We start from the raw sequence: 19,354 nt of genomic DNA on the forward strand, positions 1-19,354 counted from the left end.
TTTTTTTAGGTGGTCCTTTTTTTAGGAGTCTCAAAATATATTTAGCTGCTGCTGCCCCAGTTCACAGCAGTACATTGCTTAACTTCAATGTTGGTACTCCTCCTACTCCTGCTTCTCCAAACCGGGAGCGTGCCGACCGCCATCTACTGTAGCCAATACACCAACTTTGGATAAGTACCTCATACAACGAGACTTAATAATACCTAAACTAACCCTTTTAGTCTGTGATTGCATTTGAAACAGGCCTTCACATGCCAACCAGAACCGGGTATTCAACAAAGTTATGTAATTACGATAATGTTATTCTGCTGCCAAACAGTAACGGCTTCAGTTCAGGTGTGAATGCTTAATGTTTAATTAAGCTAGTTGTATGGTGACAGGGGTCTATATCAGGTACAGTTTTGGTGTTAATATACATGTTTTAAAGCCAAGCAGATATAGCAGGAGGGAAATGGGCTTATGAGGGTCAGCAGCAGAGGCAGCATGCCCAGTGTGAAGCCCCGGTTAGTGGTAGTCACCGCAGTGCCGGAGCCACAGCCGGTGACTCACACGTAATACAGTCAAAAGCCCAAAAAAGGAAACAGCGGTGCGCTCTGACAAGTTTGACTCACACTACAGAATCCACCAGTCTCAGGGGTTGTCGGAGCAAACACTGCATTTAGTGTGGAGGACTCACTGAGCCAGTCACCTTGTATCTACCGTACCTCATAGAAACTGACATTCCAGAGCAGCACAGTTTGGCTTAAGAAATACATTACAGTCAATGTTATGTTAAGAGACTTTTAAAATCACACAGTATACTTTATAGTAAAATTATATTCTTGGCAGGAAGCAATGGAAAAAACATTTAGACCCACTGCTGGTTGCAAAAGACCTGCATACTATCTCATCAACCTCATAGTTAACATTGGTTTAAAAACTGGTCTTTTTGCCATCTCGCCATCACTGTGCAACCTTTAGCCACTTGACATTTGTTAAACAACCAATAAACGGTGAAGCAAACAGTTCCTACAAGACATCAGAGGCCTACTTGATTCAAAGTGTAAACCATTTCTGGACGTTTTGTCTTTCTGTCCGAGCTGTGTGCGGTATTCTACAGTACGTATGAATCTTTGAAAAGAGCTTCAAGAAATTGGCCAAGTGTACTTTGCAATGCTCTCTGTAATGTCAAGTATTGTAATAAATTATCCGGAGATGAAATTAACATTTTACAAAAAGGTTTAAAGGGTTTGTTATTACCTTACTTATTATATACTATTGAGAAAGAACTTATGAATATTTAAAAAATTGGATTATGATCAAAGGGATGATACTCAGCATTGCTCACCTTGTGTGTATGCTGCATCATCAGAGCCCATGCTGAGTCTGCGAGGCTCACTCGGTCTCTCCTTATGTGGTGACAGCGGGTCTGAGAGATGGAGGGGGTCTGGCTCCACATAGTGGTGGTCTGAGGGTAGGTTGAGGAGGTTTTTGGGATCAAAAGTAGGGGACACGACTCCAGGAGACACAGCTGGGGGCTTATTGGGGGACACTGTGATTTTAAAAGTGTATTTGGTGTTGGGCTGAGTCACCACCACACGTGGAGAAGATGCTGTGCCTGCCCCTCCTAAAGAGGCACGGGACTTAGGTGGATGGTGGTGGATATAGGCGGGGCCCATGCTCACTTGCCCCCCCATGTTCCTGGCCCCTGAGGAGCCCTGTAAAGGAGGGTTGGCTGAGATGTAGACTGTAGGAGGGTTCCTTCCCCCACTGTCATCGCTGGAGGCATTGGCCGAAATGTAAAACTTAGGTTGGGAGCGGGAGCCGGCTGAGGCCATGATAGCCTCCTCAGAGGGAGTGGTAGCAGCGTTAGGCGGGCTGGCAGAGATGTAAACAGTGGGCTGGCTGCGGCTCAGACCAGGGCCTCCAATGGAGAGAGGGGTGGTGGGGACAGTAGCCACCCCAGTTGAAGAGGAGGAAGAGGCAGGGCAGGAGGAGGAGGTGGAGGAGGACCGGGACCCGCTGCTCGTCCGCAACACGGCAGTTGTGGTTGTGGAGTTGCTCCTCTGAGGAGATTCAAGTTTGATCTCTATCTGATTCTTCCGTGGCCCAGTGGATATGTTCTGGATGTTGTACTGGCTGATGGTAGACAGGGACGTGGGCATGACAGAGGAGGAGGACGAGGAAGAAGAGCAAGAGGAGACACCGGAGGAAGAAGCCTGACTTCCAGTGGGAAGAAGGGAGGGCGCCTGGGGATTTGTGGGGGAGCTGATTGGCATGTAGACATGAGAGGTCTGGTGGCCCTGGGTCTGGTGCTGTGAGGTATGTGAGGAAGAGGCGTGCTGAGGGCCGGACCAGGAGCCGGACATAGCGGAGGGGTGTGAAATCTGGTAGATCTGCTGCTGGGGCTGGGAGGTGGGGCTGTACTGGGCCCTGCCTCCCTGGTGGTGGTTCTGCCGGGTCATACCGGACTGGCTAACATAGGGCCTGATGTAAATAGAGTTACCCTGTGGACTGCTAAGGCCTGACTGTGGACCGCCGTGTATGTGCAAAGAAGTGGGAGTGTTGCGACCTTTCTGGATATTGGGGGCTAGCGTCACGGTAATGGGGTTGAAGCGTGGCGTCTGCTGGACACCCATAGATGCTCCTTTGACACCCAGAGGGTAGAGTCCAAGGTGCTTTGGAGGCTGTGGTTTGCTTGTGGGCTCCATTGCACCAGACACATTGATGCTGGAGGGCACCTGCACTGGGGCTGACTGGGGTTCCTGCTGAAAGAAGTCACTGTTGGGGGCCTGGCCTGTCTGGAGGGGCCCGTCACTCAGGCTGTGGGCCAGAGTGCGACTGCCGTTCATTCTCAGGCCGTCCCGGCCCGGGGCCACATGCACATTCTGAGACTGCAGGCCAAGGTTCAGCTGGGTCATGTGATTACGAAGCCTGATGAAGCTAGGGTCGTCAGAGAAGCCAAGGTTTCCTTCTTCACTGTACAGGTAGCCCGGACTGACCTGGGACAAGTATTCACAGCAGGCGTCTAAATTGTTGTTGTTCTGAAGAAAATAGAAAGGAATTACACTTATTATGCAACATCAGTGTTTCAAATGAGAAGGTGCAAACATTTTATACCATACCATCAAACTATAACATTCTTAACTGTCTTGCTATATTGTACGTTTGCAACTCCTACCAAAGACACATACAGGTTTGTCTATTAAGAAAACACACAACACAAATGTTTTATCTGTTGCAGTAGACAGTAGGACACAGAGGTAAAGTCAATAAAATCACACATGCGGACATAAAACAAAACACTTGTTGATTTACATCAAATTTATAATTTTTCCTCAGATCATTCCTGGCACTTCTTATGATTGTATTATTTGTTATCTGTCTGTGTATTAACTGCAGTGCTTCAGGTAGTGATATTGTTTGACTTAAGTTAAAACAACAATGCTTAGCAGTTGAGACCAGGACGAGACTGATACAGTGAGGAAAATAAGTATTTGAACACCCTGCTATTTTGCAAGTTCTCCCTCTTAGAAATCATGGAGGGGTGTGAAATTGTCATCGTAGCTGCATGTCCACTGTGAGAGACATAATCTAAAAAAATGTAAATCCAGAAATCACATTGTATGATTTTTTTAACTATTTATTTGTATGATACAGCTGAAAATAAGTATTTGAACACCTGAGAAAAATCAATGTTAATATTTGGTACAGTAGCCGTTGTTTGCAATTCCAGAGGTCAAACGTTTCCTGTAGTTTTTCACCAGGTTTGACACACTGTAGAAGGGATTTTGGCCCACTCCTCCACACAGATCTTCTCTAGATCAGTTTCTGGGCTGTCGCTGAGAAACACAGAGTTTGAGCTCCCTCTAAAGATTCTCTATTGGGTTTAGATCTGGAGACTGGCTAGGCCACGCCAGAACCTTGATATGCTGCTTACAGAGCCACTCCTTGGTTATCCTGGCTGTGTGACCCATCTTCAATGCTCTAACTGAGGGAAGGAGGTTGTTCCCCAAAATCTCGTAATACATGGCCCCGGTCATCCTCTCCTTAATACAGTGCAGTCACCCGGTCCCATGTGCAGAAAAACACCCCCAAAGCATGATGCTACCACCCCAATGCTTCACAGTAGGGATGGTGTTCTTGGGAGGGTACTCATCATTCTTCTTCCTCCAAACACGGTTTGTGGAATTATGACCAAAAAGTTCTATTTTGGTCTATTTCTATTTTTTTTGACCACATGACTTTCTCCGATGACTCCTCTGGATCGTCCAAATGGTCATTGGCAAACTTAAGACGGGCCTTGACATGTGCTGGTTTAAGCAGGGGGAACCTTCCATGCCATGCATGATTTCAAACCATGACGTCTTAGTGTATTACCAACAGTAACCCTGGAAACGGTGGTCCCAGCTCTTTTCAGGTCATTGAACAGCTCCTTCCGTGTAGTTCTGGTCTGATTTCTCACCTTTCTTAGGATCATTGAGACTCCATGAGGTGAGATCTTTTATGGAGCCCCAGTCCGAGGGAGACTGACAGTCATGTTTAGCTTCTTCTATTTTCGAATGATTGCTCCAACAGTGGACCTTTTTTCACCAAGCTGCTTGGCAATTTCCCCGTAGCCCTTTCCAGCCTTGTGGAGGTGTACAATTGTGTCTCTAGTGTTGTTGGACAGCTCTTTGGTTTTGGCCATGTTAGTAGTTGGATTCTTGCCGATTGTATGGGGTGGAGAGGTGTTTTTATGCAGCTAACAATCTCAAACAGGTACATCTAATCTAGGATAATAAATGGAGTGGAGGTGGACATTTTGAAGGCAGACTAACAGGTCTTTGAGGGTCAGCATTCTAGCTCATAGACAGTTGTTCAAATACGTACTTGCAGTTGTATCATACAAATAAAATATTTTAAAAAATCATACATTGTGATTTCTGGATTTTTATTTTTTGTTTATGTCTCTCACAGTGGACATGCACCTACGGTGACATTTTCAGACCCCTCCTTGATTTTTTTAAATGTGAGAACTTGCAAAATAGCAGGGTGTTCAAATACTTATTGTCCTCATTGTATATATATATATATATATATATATATATATATATATATATATATATATGGATAGCTTATCATTAATAAGGATAACTTATCAGTCTGGCTTTACTTCATCATCATCATCTTTTGAGATGTCAGACATTTGAACTTGCCCACCTGCAGAACACACTGGGAGACAACACCCTCTGGGACTTCAGGGAACTTCTGGCGCAGGTCATGCAAAACCTGAATGTCAATCTGGTGGCTTCCCTGGGCCATTCGTATGTTGCCAGGTCAGGACTGCTTGTTCTGTTCAGCGCACTGGGGCGTCAGTTGTGGCAGCAAACCGCCTTCATCTTGAACATCTTCTAAATTCAAACAAAAAAAGGAAAACATCTGATAAGAAATATGACTCTCAATATGACTTTTGTAAAAACAATGTACACACAAAATCCAATCTTTACACTATGAGATGGAGAAGTCTATGTTTTGTTATTATTCTACAAAAAAGTAAGCATGTCCAAGTGAGAGGGACATCTAATGTGTCTACTGCAAGTCATTAGATGGCATTCGTTTTGAGAAGCCCTTCTCCACACGGAGCTCCTTAATAAAAAGTGTAGCAGATGAAGAAAACCTCTGACTGACTACCGTGAAAAACAGCCTTTCCAACTGATCTTAACATCAACATTCACTTATTAAGGACAGAAGGAGGGCAAACAGAAGTCTGGTCTGGAGGAAAATCTCTACATAAAGTTCTCTTAAGCTCCAACGTAAGACAGCTCTCCAGAACAGTTGATTCCTGAGAATCACTGCTTTATTTTCAACACTTCAGCACAAAGACAGAGCTGCAGGACTATAAACTGTGCTGGCCGACGGTCTCACATTCAATATTATTTATCCCATGACCCTACAATAACCAGAAGGCTTTTCCAAAGGGCTTAAAAGGGCAAACTTTCTTGCACATACAGTGAACAGAAAAAAGCAAGACAACAGTAGGGCTGTGAAGACTTGTGTGCAGCATTTTCCTTAGTGCTCTTGAGTTCCATATTGGCAGTACGATGCTGCTGCTGACTTATTGTGCTACAACAGCTTCTGAATGAATCACAGTTAAACCGCTATTGGGAGAACAGCACTCAAGAGAATACGCATAAAATAAGATACATTCATACTGCATGCTCACATGAACTCCCCAAACTTCACAGTAAAGAATTGGGAATAATGTACAGCTCATACAACTTTAAGAAAATATATCCCTATCAAGCTCTATTTTTGTGATTTAATGAATATATTTGTGCCTGTAATGGGACGGTTGCTAGCATAATGTTCCTCAAAAAGGGTTACTTGAGTGGCCCAAGTCCTTTAGTCTTTCCTTTAGTCATTTTGAATGATCTTTCGGCCATTCGGCTCTCTAGAGCTCAAAGACGTGCTATATTTGCTGGACTTAGACCTGCAAAGATGATGATTCCAAACCACTGGAAATCGCGTCATGACTTATGTGGTCTATCTGGACCTCTACAGTGCGCATTCATGGAGCGCCAGGAAAGACCCTGGACACTTGGCTGGGCATCACTGAATTGTTGAGGCTTTAACATGCACAGGTGTTTGGTCCCTTGTCTTGTGTCTGTCTGTGTATGTCTCTGTTTCTGCATGCGTTGTTTTGTCAACCTCCCTCCCGCCTATCTTCTCTATGTTTGCTTTTTTGGCCCTGGGGCGCATCTCCAGTTGCAGTATATTGTTTGTCTGAATCAATTTAAATCATCTTCACCAAAAAAATATTATATATTATACTATAAACACCTGTAGGCGTACCTCAGAAAACAGTTCAACAGCACCACAATATACAGTCAGTGCTATCTCTATTCAATTTATTTTTTAAATAACTTTGATTATTATTGTTATTATTATTGTTTTCAATTACTTTGATTCTCATTTAATTTAACGAGCCAACTGCATCACAAACGCTACTTCTTCTTCCGTGACTGTCTAAAATAGGTGTGTAAAACAGGCGCTGCAGTGCTCTCCCTTCTCTTCATTGGAGCCTCTGTGTTTACAGGCTTGTGATGCGCAACGTGCTATAGGTGCCAAACAAATTTGTATTGGCAATTTGTTTGGTTTTCTCAAGGTTCATGTTTTCAATAAACAGCATACTTTGTGAGAAAGAAATCGTGGCAGAGAATGGTGATTTCAATTCTAAGCAACAACAAAAAAATCGTGATTCATATTTTTCCACAGAATTGTGCAGGCCTAATATACAGCTCGCAAAATGACAATAAAATTGAGATTTTCTCTACAACTGAAAATTATAATCTAAATGACGGAGGATTTTTGCAGGGCTAATGTACTAGACCGCATCTGTTTTACCTAGGCGTTCCCTAATAAACTGGCAAACAATGCATGTTTTAAATGTTGGTTGTTAGAAAAATGCGTGTCTGGTAGCTGTTCACCGACAGTTGTGCTTGACTGTTTCCTATCCACAGTCTACGCGTAAGCTCCACTCGTACCTCGGAGCTGGCCAAGACAACCATACTATTTTACTACTGGCCACCGTGCAACTTCCATACAGCAGACAAGGCTTTGCTCAAGACACAACTTGCCTTGCAGTTATGTCTCATTCACGCTTTGGACCCAGGTTTAACCAAGCTAGTCCAGGGATTCGATCTGGCACACCCTCAGCTACAAGTTGACTTCTCCAACCATTACCCGACTCCATTAAAAGGACGAGAAATACAGACAAAAGTGACGTGGAACAGAACAGTCATGAGAACCTAAAAGTCTAAGAGCATGACAGCCATGTCTTGTGTTATCCCACACTTTTCTTCTAACCGCACTCTTTCGAAACATCTTCCTGTGGGAGGTTCAGATATGCCTTTCAAAACATTGTGACACATGAAGCACACCCTGTTCTCCTCTAGGGTGATCAATGTGCAGTAGTGTGATGCAGGCAGAAGGAACCAGTTAGAAGCCTCTTGACAACAATCTTAATACATCAGGACGTGAATATTGAGGCCTGAAATAACACTTGAACACACGTATTTAATGATGAAGAAAAGTCAACAGTGTGATTCAAATCAAACTGTACTCTTATTTAAGCGAAGTAGGCAAAGTATTTCTCTGAGCCGTTGTGCTTCTGTCTTATCTCAGCTATGAGGATGTGTAATGCTATAACACATGCAGCTGATAACAGGAGGAGGACTCATTTGGCTACTGTCAATAGAAGTATGCCAGCTGCAAGAAGAAGCTGAAACTCAGAGAGAGGGTCCTGATCTACTAAGGAGGTAACTGATTGGAAAAAGCTTGTTCAACCTAATTGACACATTCTGAGATACTATTAAGCCCCATGTGAAAGAGACAACTTGTCAGCATCTAAATCTGGATCAGAATCTTACAAAACAAGGAAATGTAAAGTTTTGCAAGTAAACCAGTAGGATAAAAAGATGCATACCAGAAGAGAACAGTCATATCTCACATGACGTTTAATCAGTCCCTTCAGGATTGCGCGATGTTGCGAGCAATTCACGCAAATTCAACCAATTACAGTGAATTCGGTGCGACTCGCAACTTTGACCAATCACCACAACCGGAAAACACGTACATCACATTGCATCCGATTTTGATATGAAGACGAGACGTGTGTAACCTGAACATCTCACATTTAACAACAAAACGTACAGCGAAAACATTTCTGACTGTCCTGCTAACCTGTATACATTTTAACATCTTCACTCTGAAGTTGTTGAAAACACACACGCAAACGCACACGCGCACGCGCACACACACACACACACACACACACACACACACACACACACACACACACACACACACACACACACACACACACACACACACACACACACACACACACACACACACACACACACACACACACACACACACACACACACACACACACACACACACACACACACACACACGCTACTGTGCGTCCCAGGCGTGGATAGCAAATTAACTTACAAAGTAAAGATCAACAAGTCACTGCCAGACATTTTCAAATTTGATTCATTCAATAAATTACTATTGTTTTTCTTAAATCCACCAGCCATTTTTACATTATACCAACATTTGCAGAATGGTAAGGTTCCTAGGAAAAGCCAGAGTAGTTTTATTCTCTCCCAAATAAGTTTCGTTTTTATTTTTAAAGAATTATACCCAACAAAAATGACCACCTTTTTTTGTTGCAATTTACATCCTAGAATGACTGGTTTAAAGCATTTTCCATCTCCTCCATCAAATTAAGTCTACAGGAAATGAGGCCCTTAAAGTATTTAACACACCACTTTTGGAGCCTGTACCTGCTTAAATTACAGGTAGGGATGGGACATCACTGCACATAGCCAGAGAACAACAGTCCACCGTTCAAGCTCTGCTCGGGAGGCTGGGTAGACTCAACCATTGTGGGAAAGGAAACTCACTACTTGGCAAATGACCCAGTTACAGGTCAACGGTTTCCTGGCTTCTAAAACAAAAAGGTCCACACCTCTTCACTGTGCGTAATTATAGGCCCGCAGCCCCTCCATGTGTAGGGTTGGCTCCAAGGGGGGCAGATTAGTCCTTGCAGTCCCTGGAGGAGCTGGTGGAACAGGGCCTGAGGTAGCGCGTCGTTGCAAGCAGCGATAGAGACAAAGCTTCTATTGCTGAGGCTGTTTTTCACCATGCCAAAGCATTGACCCACAGTCCCTTCTGATTTCTGGAAGTAGAAGGCCTGCCACGCACCATCAATGGGCTTATTCACTCTGCCAGAGTGAATGCACCTAAAAATGTCCAAATCAATTAAAGCCTAAATAAAATGTACAAATAATCAACAGGAGTCTTTGGCAGAAGTATCAGCCCAGCACCTGGTGCTGTGACCACAGTGATAGTCCACACAACACTAGCTGGGGTAAACAAAGGGGCTACACATTACTGGGAGATAAAAAACACACACAAACACAAACACACACACACACACAGACACACACACAACAAAATGTCATGCTATTCTCTCTTTAGCGTGCAGAGACTAGATGCTCTGATCATGATTGTTTGGGACAGCACATATATTGTCAAATCAAATTTTCCAGCCAATTTGCGGAAATGGTAGTTCAAATATGATCAGCATTGAGCAAGATGGTAGACACAGTTACTCCTAATTTCCACCAGCTGCAAACAGCGCAACAGGTGCATGAGCCTTGATCTTATTTGACAACCCAGCTAGTATCTCCAAAGAGTAATTCTGCACCTGAGTAACACATTCACATTAGCTGTTAATAAGTCAATTTGAAATATCAAATGGTTATTAACGCCTGACAATGCAAACAAAAACAATCCAAGCTGATGACATATTGCTCGATTAGATTTGTTGGACTACATAATGTTGGAAGAATAACAGTAATGTGGACTGTTTTGAGCTGCACAGATTACAGCGTGGTACACTTCGCCTCTGATGGAAACAACCAAACAGCAGACTGCTACACTTCACTCGTGCTATTCCTTCTTCTTTTTTTCTGTGAACTAATCATCTACACTCGTCGTTGATTGATTTTTTACATTTCATTCTGATTCAGTGACTCTGAAGAACCACAGGCCATACCTTGCCGCCCACGGAGCGTAGGAACGCGCAGGCCTGCATGGAAACTTTACCGAGGAGACTAGTCTTAACAGAGGAGCTTTTCAAGTCATCACAAATGCTGTGACCTACTGAATCAAAGTGATTTCCCACCATATTAATGTCACCAGTCCAACTAAAATAAACTTTAAAGATAAACTGCAATTGTGTCATCAATGGAAACTTTTGTGCATCTTCAACGAGATTGTCATAAAACATCCTGAAACTTCATCTTGGAAGGTCAGGCCAAGCTGAGAGCGTAAATCTGGAATCTTATTACCAGCTTATGTGCTCGGAATGAACAATACTCCACATTACTCATATGAAACACATTTTAAACAATAACATTTTCCTTAAACCATTTACATTCATCATAATAACGACAACACATCTACTGTAAATAGGTTAGGGCTTCACATGAGCCCCACACATGAAACCTTTCTTTTGTTCAAAGCAATGTCTCCAGAACAGAAACAAACCACACTTTATGTGCAGTACCCAAATTGCACTCAACTGTGCAATGAAGTCTGGGCCTCACAGCGCACACAGAGCTGGGATCAGCTCTGCAAGACTGCCTGCTCGGCTTTTACTTGCCCACATTTGAAAACGGGTTTGAAAAGGTTTGTGTGCAAGTGTGTGCCAGTGTATGTATGTATGTATGTATGTATGTATGTATGTATGTATGTATGTATGTATGTATGTATGTATGTATGTGTGTATGTGTGTGTGCGTGTGTGTGTGTGTGTGTGCTGGTAGAGTGTGCGTGCAGGAAATCAAAAATTCTTCAGCACCACAGCCTGCAGCTGGTGGTTTATTGGAAGCAGGCAAGGGCACCAGCTCCCCAGGTCGACCAACCCCTTCCAAGGCACTGTGGGAAACTGGGAGGTTTAGAAACATGGAGGAGCGTCTCTCCCCTGGGCAGTCAATGGACCGCCAGTCCAACATTATGTTTCCCCTGTAAGCTCTGTGAATATTAAGGGTGTCATTATTTTTGTATTTATTTTTTAAATTAAAATGTAAGTCACAATCTTGAATATCGAATTAAAAAATGTAATCGTTAATACTGCCACGCCCCGTGTCACGTCCAGTCAACTTGTCAAGAAGAAAAAAACGTGTTGAAAGTGCCGCATTTTTTAACCTCCTGTAACTTAGCTAGAGCCGGTCAAAAGTCAAAAGTCTATCACTGGATTGTGTTAAAGTGTGGAAGTATTTTGGATTTCCAGTGAGTGTGCTATGTGCATGTACTATATTCTGTGTGTTTACCATCACCACATTTGCCAAGCAGCTAGCGGATCATCCTAATGCTTATAGCTTTATCCCAACAACACCGCACAGTTGGATTCCAGCCTGCATCTGCGAAATTTAGAGCCCCGAGCTGCAACGCATCATTATCATTTTGAGTAAACGGAAATAAAAGAAATGGAGGAGCTGGTGAAGAAGACCGGTGCAAATTCCATTATTTGGACTTGGTTGGTATTTAAGCAGCTACAACGGACCTGCGGACGAGCCGTACCACGGAGCCCTTCAACCGTCTGACAATCCACGATATAACGGATGATTGGAATCTTGGCAACCGGTGTTTGCAAACGTCATACTTCCCCGCTGGACATACGGACGTGTGCATGTGTGTGTGTGTGTATATGTGTGTGTGTGTGTGTGTGTGTGTACAAGTGTACGCAAATGCGTTACAATAGGCTGCAGGTAAGAAACTTTGTTTGAAATTTGTGTAATTGAATTTCATTTATCTGCAAATTTATGTTGTATAATTACCATTTTGGACAATATATGTTCTCAAAACTATATACGTTTTTTTCTCTCTTTAAAAAATAGAAATACAGTTAGCAGTTTGGCTTCCCTTAGAGTCTATGTAACCTGGTCTGAAATAGTTCACAATTTACATATCGTGACACATAGTATATTGTTATCGCAAGAGGCTGCCATGTGTATTGCAATACGGATTTTAAGCCATACTGTCCGTCCCTAGTTCAATGCCTGCAGCACCAGCTGCAACAAATGTCTAGAGAATCAACTGTTTATTTAACACTTGCTCCGTTATAGATAGATAACACCGTTATCTATATAAAGGTAGATTATTTTCATTGTGGTCTGTGTTTCTTCTTTTTGGTGGCCTAACACCTGCTACAAGTCACCACATGGGAATAAAAGCCATTTGAAAGGAATGACAAGTTAAACATACTGTGTATGTACCTTACAGTCTTGAAAAGGTTGAAACATTTCCTTCTTCATTTAACATTTGCTGTTTTTGAATGCTTTGAAACCTTCATTATGTAGCTTTTTCTTTTTTTTTATTACCACCAACTTTTGTTGTGCATTTTATTATTATATATTCTATTGCAAACCCAAATTGTCTTCTTATATTGCGAACACTCCTGAAATATCTATTTCACTTTAAATAGCTGGGCCTTCTTTGTGGTATGAAAGAGATGCAGAGTTATAGGACACACAGTTTAAAAGAACACTGCAATAAAAATGCAAATACATAGTCAACAGCATGTCTGGTCTGCATTAGTGGAGTGACTTACTGAAAATTAACACTGAACACCGTGGAAGTGATTCCTAAGCAAGCGGATCGTAAATAAAACGTTGCACAGCGTCAGCCGGTGGTTTGTAATGGTTAAGGCAAGGAGGCAGGCCTGCATTTCAGTGGATATATGATATGATAATGAGTTTCGAATACTTTTAATGTGACACACCAGAAACTTCATTATGTTTTTAGAAGTTGTACATCTACTACAGGTTGAATGAAGAGCACCAACAAGTGACATCTTCATTTCAGTTTAACTACATATTTCAATAGGGCTGAAGTCAACAAGAGGTACATTGCCAATAATACACGGTGTAATTCCTTCGGAAAAGGAATAACACAAACCACACTGACAACAGAATGACTGCTCCACAGTTGATCACAGGGGGCTTATTTTCTGGTGCCAGTGAAGCCACGAAGCTGAGTGACACAGCAAACAGTCAACAGATGCCCTGTTGAGAAAGATCAGGAAGTATCAATAACAGCAAACTGTTTATGACCAGCTAGATCTGCGTAGTTACACATGGCATTTGGATTTCAGATTTTCTTTCCTCAACAAGACTTTATGAATCAGAAATATTCAAAGTTCCATTCATTCGTGTTAGAGAACATAAGTTATAATTTTAACAAGACGATTTCTTAATTCTGTAGACAGACTGGCTCATTCTTTGGAAAATGGTTTCAGTGGATGAGACAGTGGTTTGATAAAAGGAATAAAGAATCGTTTCTTAAAGGCCACACGGGAACAACTAGTAAAGGGACACCCAAACGTCCTTACAAAATTCTGTCAAACAAAACCATTACAACCACAAACGTCCTCTGAGACCCACATAGACCCATTTTTGTATATTTTAGGGGAGGGCAGGGAATGTACAGGGGGGAGATAGCAGGTCAGCAGTAGATGCCAAATGGAATTGTTAAACCATCTTACAGCTGGGAACCTGAAGATTAATATGAGATGCAGCTCAGTGCTGTGTATCATGTTGTGCTAGTCATAAATCTGTAATGAAAATTGTGGTCCAACCATAACCCTGTTAAATGTTTAGAGTTTATAAGGGCTAAGAACATTACGATGGAAGCATATAATGCTCACTGCCATTATGTCTCTTAACTCGTTGCAGCTATCTTTGTGCTGCTACCATTTGTTACACAGATTTGGTGGAGATTTCTGCAAGAATCGCACTTTTTAGTAATTGGATGGTGAGCACTTCTGTTCTAGAAACTGCTAAAAAAAAATCCTTATGGTCAATATACCTAGGAAAACCATAAATCCTCCCATTTGCCCTTGGTGTTAAGCTGGTATTTGTAAAGTTGTATGAGGCTGTGATATCCTTGAGGTCCCAACAGATCATTTTATACAATGAGGTCAAGTTTAAACCAAGGGTCTCCCCATGTTGAAATGGTTACTATAAGGGATGCATCGGTGTACAAGTGTATGAAGCAACCTTCAGTATATCCGTCTTTCACATGAAAAGTAACTGCTTCAAAAGGCATTTGAGCCTGATTCACAACTAATGTTACCAAACCAGTGATAATAATCTTTCTGTACTTAGGCAACATAGCCCAACAAAAAGATTTTTTTTTAAACATAAAATAAATTTAAAAGCAACAGCACAAGAGCAATACAATATTAATATAATGTCCGTGGAGCGTAACACTGCTTTTAAGGTAAAATCTTTGTCAATCCACTGTGCAGTGAGGCTAAGCAAACTCCCAGCCAGTAGCTCATGAATGTGTGTGTGGCCACGATGTTGTAGATTTTGGGCAGACAGATGTCAGAAAAATAACTACTGGGCTGTGTAGGCTTTAAAAGGGCTGGTGATATAATGCTATGAACTCCATCATCTTCTCAGTAATCCATTTAACCTTGGCGCTGTCCGTGGGGAAATTTCTCCCTAAACCACACGTGTGCACGGCACCCTTTGACCTCTTGCGCCATGCCAGCGTTGCGTCCACTCAGTGACTTCTCCAAATCAGCAGCTGCAGTATATGCTTTCAGGCCTTTCTGAGTCCCACTGCGAAAAAACAACAACCCATGAACATTGGCTCCTGCCATGGGTGAATGCCATCTCATTGCAGATAGGCCAATGGCAGTCAATGAAGCGAATATCGGCTGATACTGATGTTCTGCTGATGAATCGTTGCATCCCTTATCATGGGGACTAATGTCATTACATTTAAATACAAGTGGGCCTGCTATCTAGCTATTGACCAGCTACTGTCTACAGTTACTGCTGTGAGTTTTGATCACTCCAGTGCAATCCGAAAGACACTACCCCAGAACAGATCCTAATGGTGATGGTGGGATTACACATTATTTGGGCCGGTGGGTACAATCTCACAGGACTGGTGTTTTGGTGGCCGGGCTGGTTCAGTGGTAGAGCAGGCGCACATGTACTGAGAGGTTTAGGCCTCAACGCAGAGGTCCAAGGTTTGAATCCGACCTGTGACGATTTCCTGCATGTCTTCACCCTTTCTCACCTAACTGTCCTAACAAAAAATTGCAGCTGAACTGTGGAAAAGTAGAAAAGCCCAACAAATAATCTTAATACAAACAAGACTGGTGTTTTCAAACTCAAGTGTTTAAAACAATACTGTGCACCAGTCTATACACATTCTATCAAGACATAACCAGGATTCACATTCATGATATTTTAAAAGGTATGAATTTAGCCAAAGGTGCAGCTGTTTAGGGAGTGGCCATGCACCAATCTTCCACCTCTGCACAACCTCCTTGCTTTACTTTCCTTAGGCATTATATGTCAGGACCACAGCCTGAGCTTAAAATAGAAACCTCAGAAAGATGAAAAGCCTTATCCTCGCCCACTAATCTTTTTGTATGGTTTCTCTCCAATAAAATCTGAATTAAAAAAAGAGGGTGTGACCAATCTACAAAGCAATAATTAATAAAAGAAAGAAAAGAAAGACAAATCTCAGCAGAGCACAGTGTTTTTTTTTTCTTTTTCCTATTGTGGAAACATTAATTGCCAGCAGACAAGCCCTAACACATACTGTCATTGAGCAGCTCAAAGTATAATCTATAAGATCAACTTTTCAAATCAACTCTCAAGAAACATAGATTATATAATAGCCATAAATGTAGCAGCATCTAAACTCTGTGACCGTGTACATTACTTTCACACCTTATTGGGATAGCGTGCTTGGAAGGAGGCACTACTTTACAAACTGTTGGCATGCACTGCAAGTAGTGTAGTATTCTGCCAAATACTGCCACAGGCCAAGAGGAGGGTGGAGATTTCACCCAACCAATCCAAGCAAAGACAATGGGAGAAAAAAAAAGTCAATGCAAACCTTTTAAAATGGGTATATAAAGCAGTTGGATACATGTCTGAGCACTTTATATCACAGGATAGCACTGAGTCAGCACAGCTCAGCAGCAGGGCTCTGCTGAATAGCTATTGGCTTTCTGCTCTATATATCATTATTTTTTATTCCTATCTCTGCTCTTCTTTGTAAATCCTGTTGTATTTGGGCAGCAGCAAAGACATATTTTGGTTTTGTCCAGAGAACTCTTCAGATCTTCTTCCAAAAGAACAAGTCAGCAAATAATGGAATACCCTGAATGCAGATGAGACAGATTTTGTTGGTGAGCAGCAGGAAGGAGTGACTAGACAGATAAAGACATTTCCCCGTCTACTGAGAAGGCTGACAGATTCCGAGTCACAAAAAGCCCCCTGCTCTTCCTGTTTTGATAACCCAGACACAGTCAACACAGTTCAAAGGTTTCTGTTGTATTACTGTGTTGCAACGTGGCATGTAATCAATGATAAAACGATGCTAAGTGGCAGAAAAAAAGTTGTATTACATTTACTGAGTAAAGTTCCCCTCCAACCCCCCCACTCCCACCCCACCCAAATCCAAAATCGTGCAACGGACCGAATCGTGGGTTTGGTTGATAAATTCCATTATGTAATCCTTGATACATTACCACACTAATCATTTAAAAACTGAATATGTTAATACTGAGTTTCAGATGTATAAACTTAAAACAAGGCATGTTACCATCACCATCATTTCAAATTCAGAGCGTCTGTGAAAGCAAATGGGCTTGTAGCACTGACTCAGTCTTTAAGTGAGAAAAACTGACCAGACATAACCAACTGTAAATTTATGTTATGGCAGGTCTGTTTATTGACTTTTCCAGAGGTTTTGGCAGGTAGCCGTCAATCACTGGAAGGACTAACGCTGCCTTCATGTGTTTGTCCAAAGCTCCGATTTACCAGCTGTCAAGTAGCAATTATAAAGCCACTGTGTTAGGCTTCTGAGTCACAAACACAGCGTGAATGGAAGCAGGGCCTTTACTTCCTGCTAACTCTTCAGTCAGCTGCAAATGATCATTCTGTCTATATAAGTTTAAAGGTCAGTAGACCCCGACAGGTAAAGGATTTTTATGCCGATATCGATTCAAATATTTGGGGATTTAAAAATCAGATATATCAGCTGATATATGTTTAAAAAGGAAAAAAAAACAGAAATGTGTAACAAAACAAAAAACGAACATTAGTTATTAATGAGTCCTCGTTAAAACAATGTTAATGCAGTTAAAAAAAAAACTGCGTTTTATTATCACAACAAAACAGAGGAACATCAACATGTATTACATTTCTGATAAATAAAGTGTATAAAAATACAAACTTAAGATATGAAACTTAAAGTCCTTTGAACAAAAACACAGTAACAAAAAAAGGAAAAAACAGGGGGGACACGTTGTAGAGCGCCCCCTGGGGACAGACGCCAACACTCATAACTATCACCATTTTATACGTCGTTCCAGGTAGTTTGGAAAAGGCCTGATATCGGCCCGCGGATAAATCGGTCTAGCTCTAAAGGTCAGTAAAACATGATTCAGAAACTTCTGCATCCAAATAACTTGAAGTAGCCCACTTGTATCTACGACTTGAAGGAACATTTTACCAGTGGGGTGTGGATGTGGGACTGTTAAAAGGGCAGTTGCTGTAGAACTGGGCAATATGGAGAAAATCAAATATCCTGATATTTTTGACCAAATACCTTGATATCAATATTGTGGCGATATTGTAGGGTTGACTACTGTTGCTTTCACAAAATGTGCACATAAAGGGATTTCTGATGATCAATCATCAGTTATGTTGATGTAATAACTATGTGGGAAATGCCAAATAATGGAAAAGCTAGGTCAACAGTCTGGTGTGTTTAAAAGATTACATCAGTCTACTGTAATGCAGCCTTTAAAACCAGGAAAAGACTAAACCTGTGTCAAATCAGGATATTATGATTTCCAAAACGGAAGACGATATCTAGCCACATATATCAATATAATATTGATATATTTCCCAGCCCTAGGTTGCTGTATATTAAGATGCAGCAGGCAGCCAGGGCAGTGGTAAACGTATCGCACTGTACCTTTACTGATCACAGCGACACTTAACTGTGTGGAGAAGCTCTTAAGTCTGTCCACAACAACAGTCAACAGTCATACAGTGACTCATGGACATGTGGCAGAGTGAACCTGCTGGCTGCTACTAAAAACAACTATATACCAGCTGAGGTTTTAAATGGAAGAAAGTGTTGTACAAGCAGTCTATGAAATACATTTACCAGGTACAAAACATTCAAAGCCTGTTAAAGTTTAGTAAACTGAGAAACTGGCCACTGCCCTGCTCAGAACAACACAACTGCTCATTTTTGTTGTAATATCACAGACAGACGGCAATGAATTAAAGGAAACCCAAGTTATGTGAAAACGGATCCGGTTGGTTCTGATAGATTTTCCGCCAGCAGTTTCTAAGGCTGCTCGGCTTTACTGGCCAGCTGCATGGCAGTAAGTCCCTCTCCTCCATGATTAACAATTACAGATTATTTGTCAGTTTCAGAGGCACTGTTACAACCTCTGATACTATTTTTGCGGCGGGTTGCCTCATTAGGGGCTGCTTGGGAATTCATTGGGTTATCTTTAGCTTAGCCTCAAACCCATGCAAGTCGGGATCTGACAGAAGTTATAGGCTGAAGCTTTAGCAAGGTAGTAAGTATTTAGATATGTACCAGCAATTATGTACAAATACTACTAGAGGAACTGTGCAGTCATCTTGATTATTCTCATATTTCAATTACTCAGATGCAGGGCTATACACACACACACACACACACACACACACACACACACACACACACACACACACACACACACACACACACACACA

The 19,354-nt window shown here is 41.9% G+C and overlaps 1 protein-coding gene across 5 annotated transcripts in view; it reads right to left on the reverse strand.

Annotated features, from left to right (window-relative positions):
• Positions 1–19,354, reverse strand: part of tab2 (TGF-beta activated kinase 1 (MAP3K7) binding protein 2) — a 45,497-nt gene that overhangs the window by 8,230 nt on the left and 17,913 nt on the right. For 4 of the 5 annotated variants that reach the window (XM_034900961.1, XM_034900965.1, XM_034900964.1 and 1 more), the window contains exons 2-3: positions 5,182–5,372; positions 1,328–3,023 (exon numbers count right to left, since the gene is read on the reverse strand). In XM_034900961.1, the coding sequence (XP_034756852.1) occupies positions 1,328–3,023; positions 5,182–5,283 (1,798 nt within the window). In that variant the 5' untranslated portion in view covers positions 5,284–5,372. The remainder of the gene's footprint in view (positions 1–1,327; positions 3,024–5,181; positions 5,373–19,354) is intronic. The other variant, XM_034900962.1, reaches the window with a different exon arrangement.

This window comes from Etheostoma cragini, chromosome 18, assembly GCF_013103735.1.
Source record: "Etheostoma cragini isolate CJK2018 chromosome 18, CSU_Ecrag_1.0, whole genome shotgun sequence".
Lineage (NCBI taxonomy): Eukaryota > Metazoa > Chordata > Actinopteri > Perciformes > Percidae > Etheostoma > Etheostoma cragini.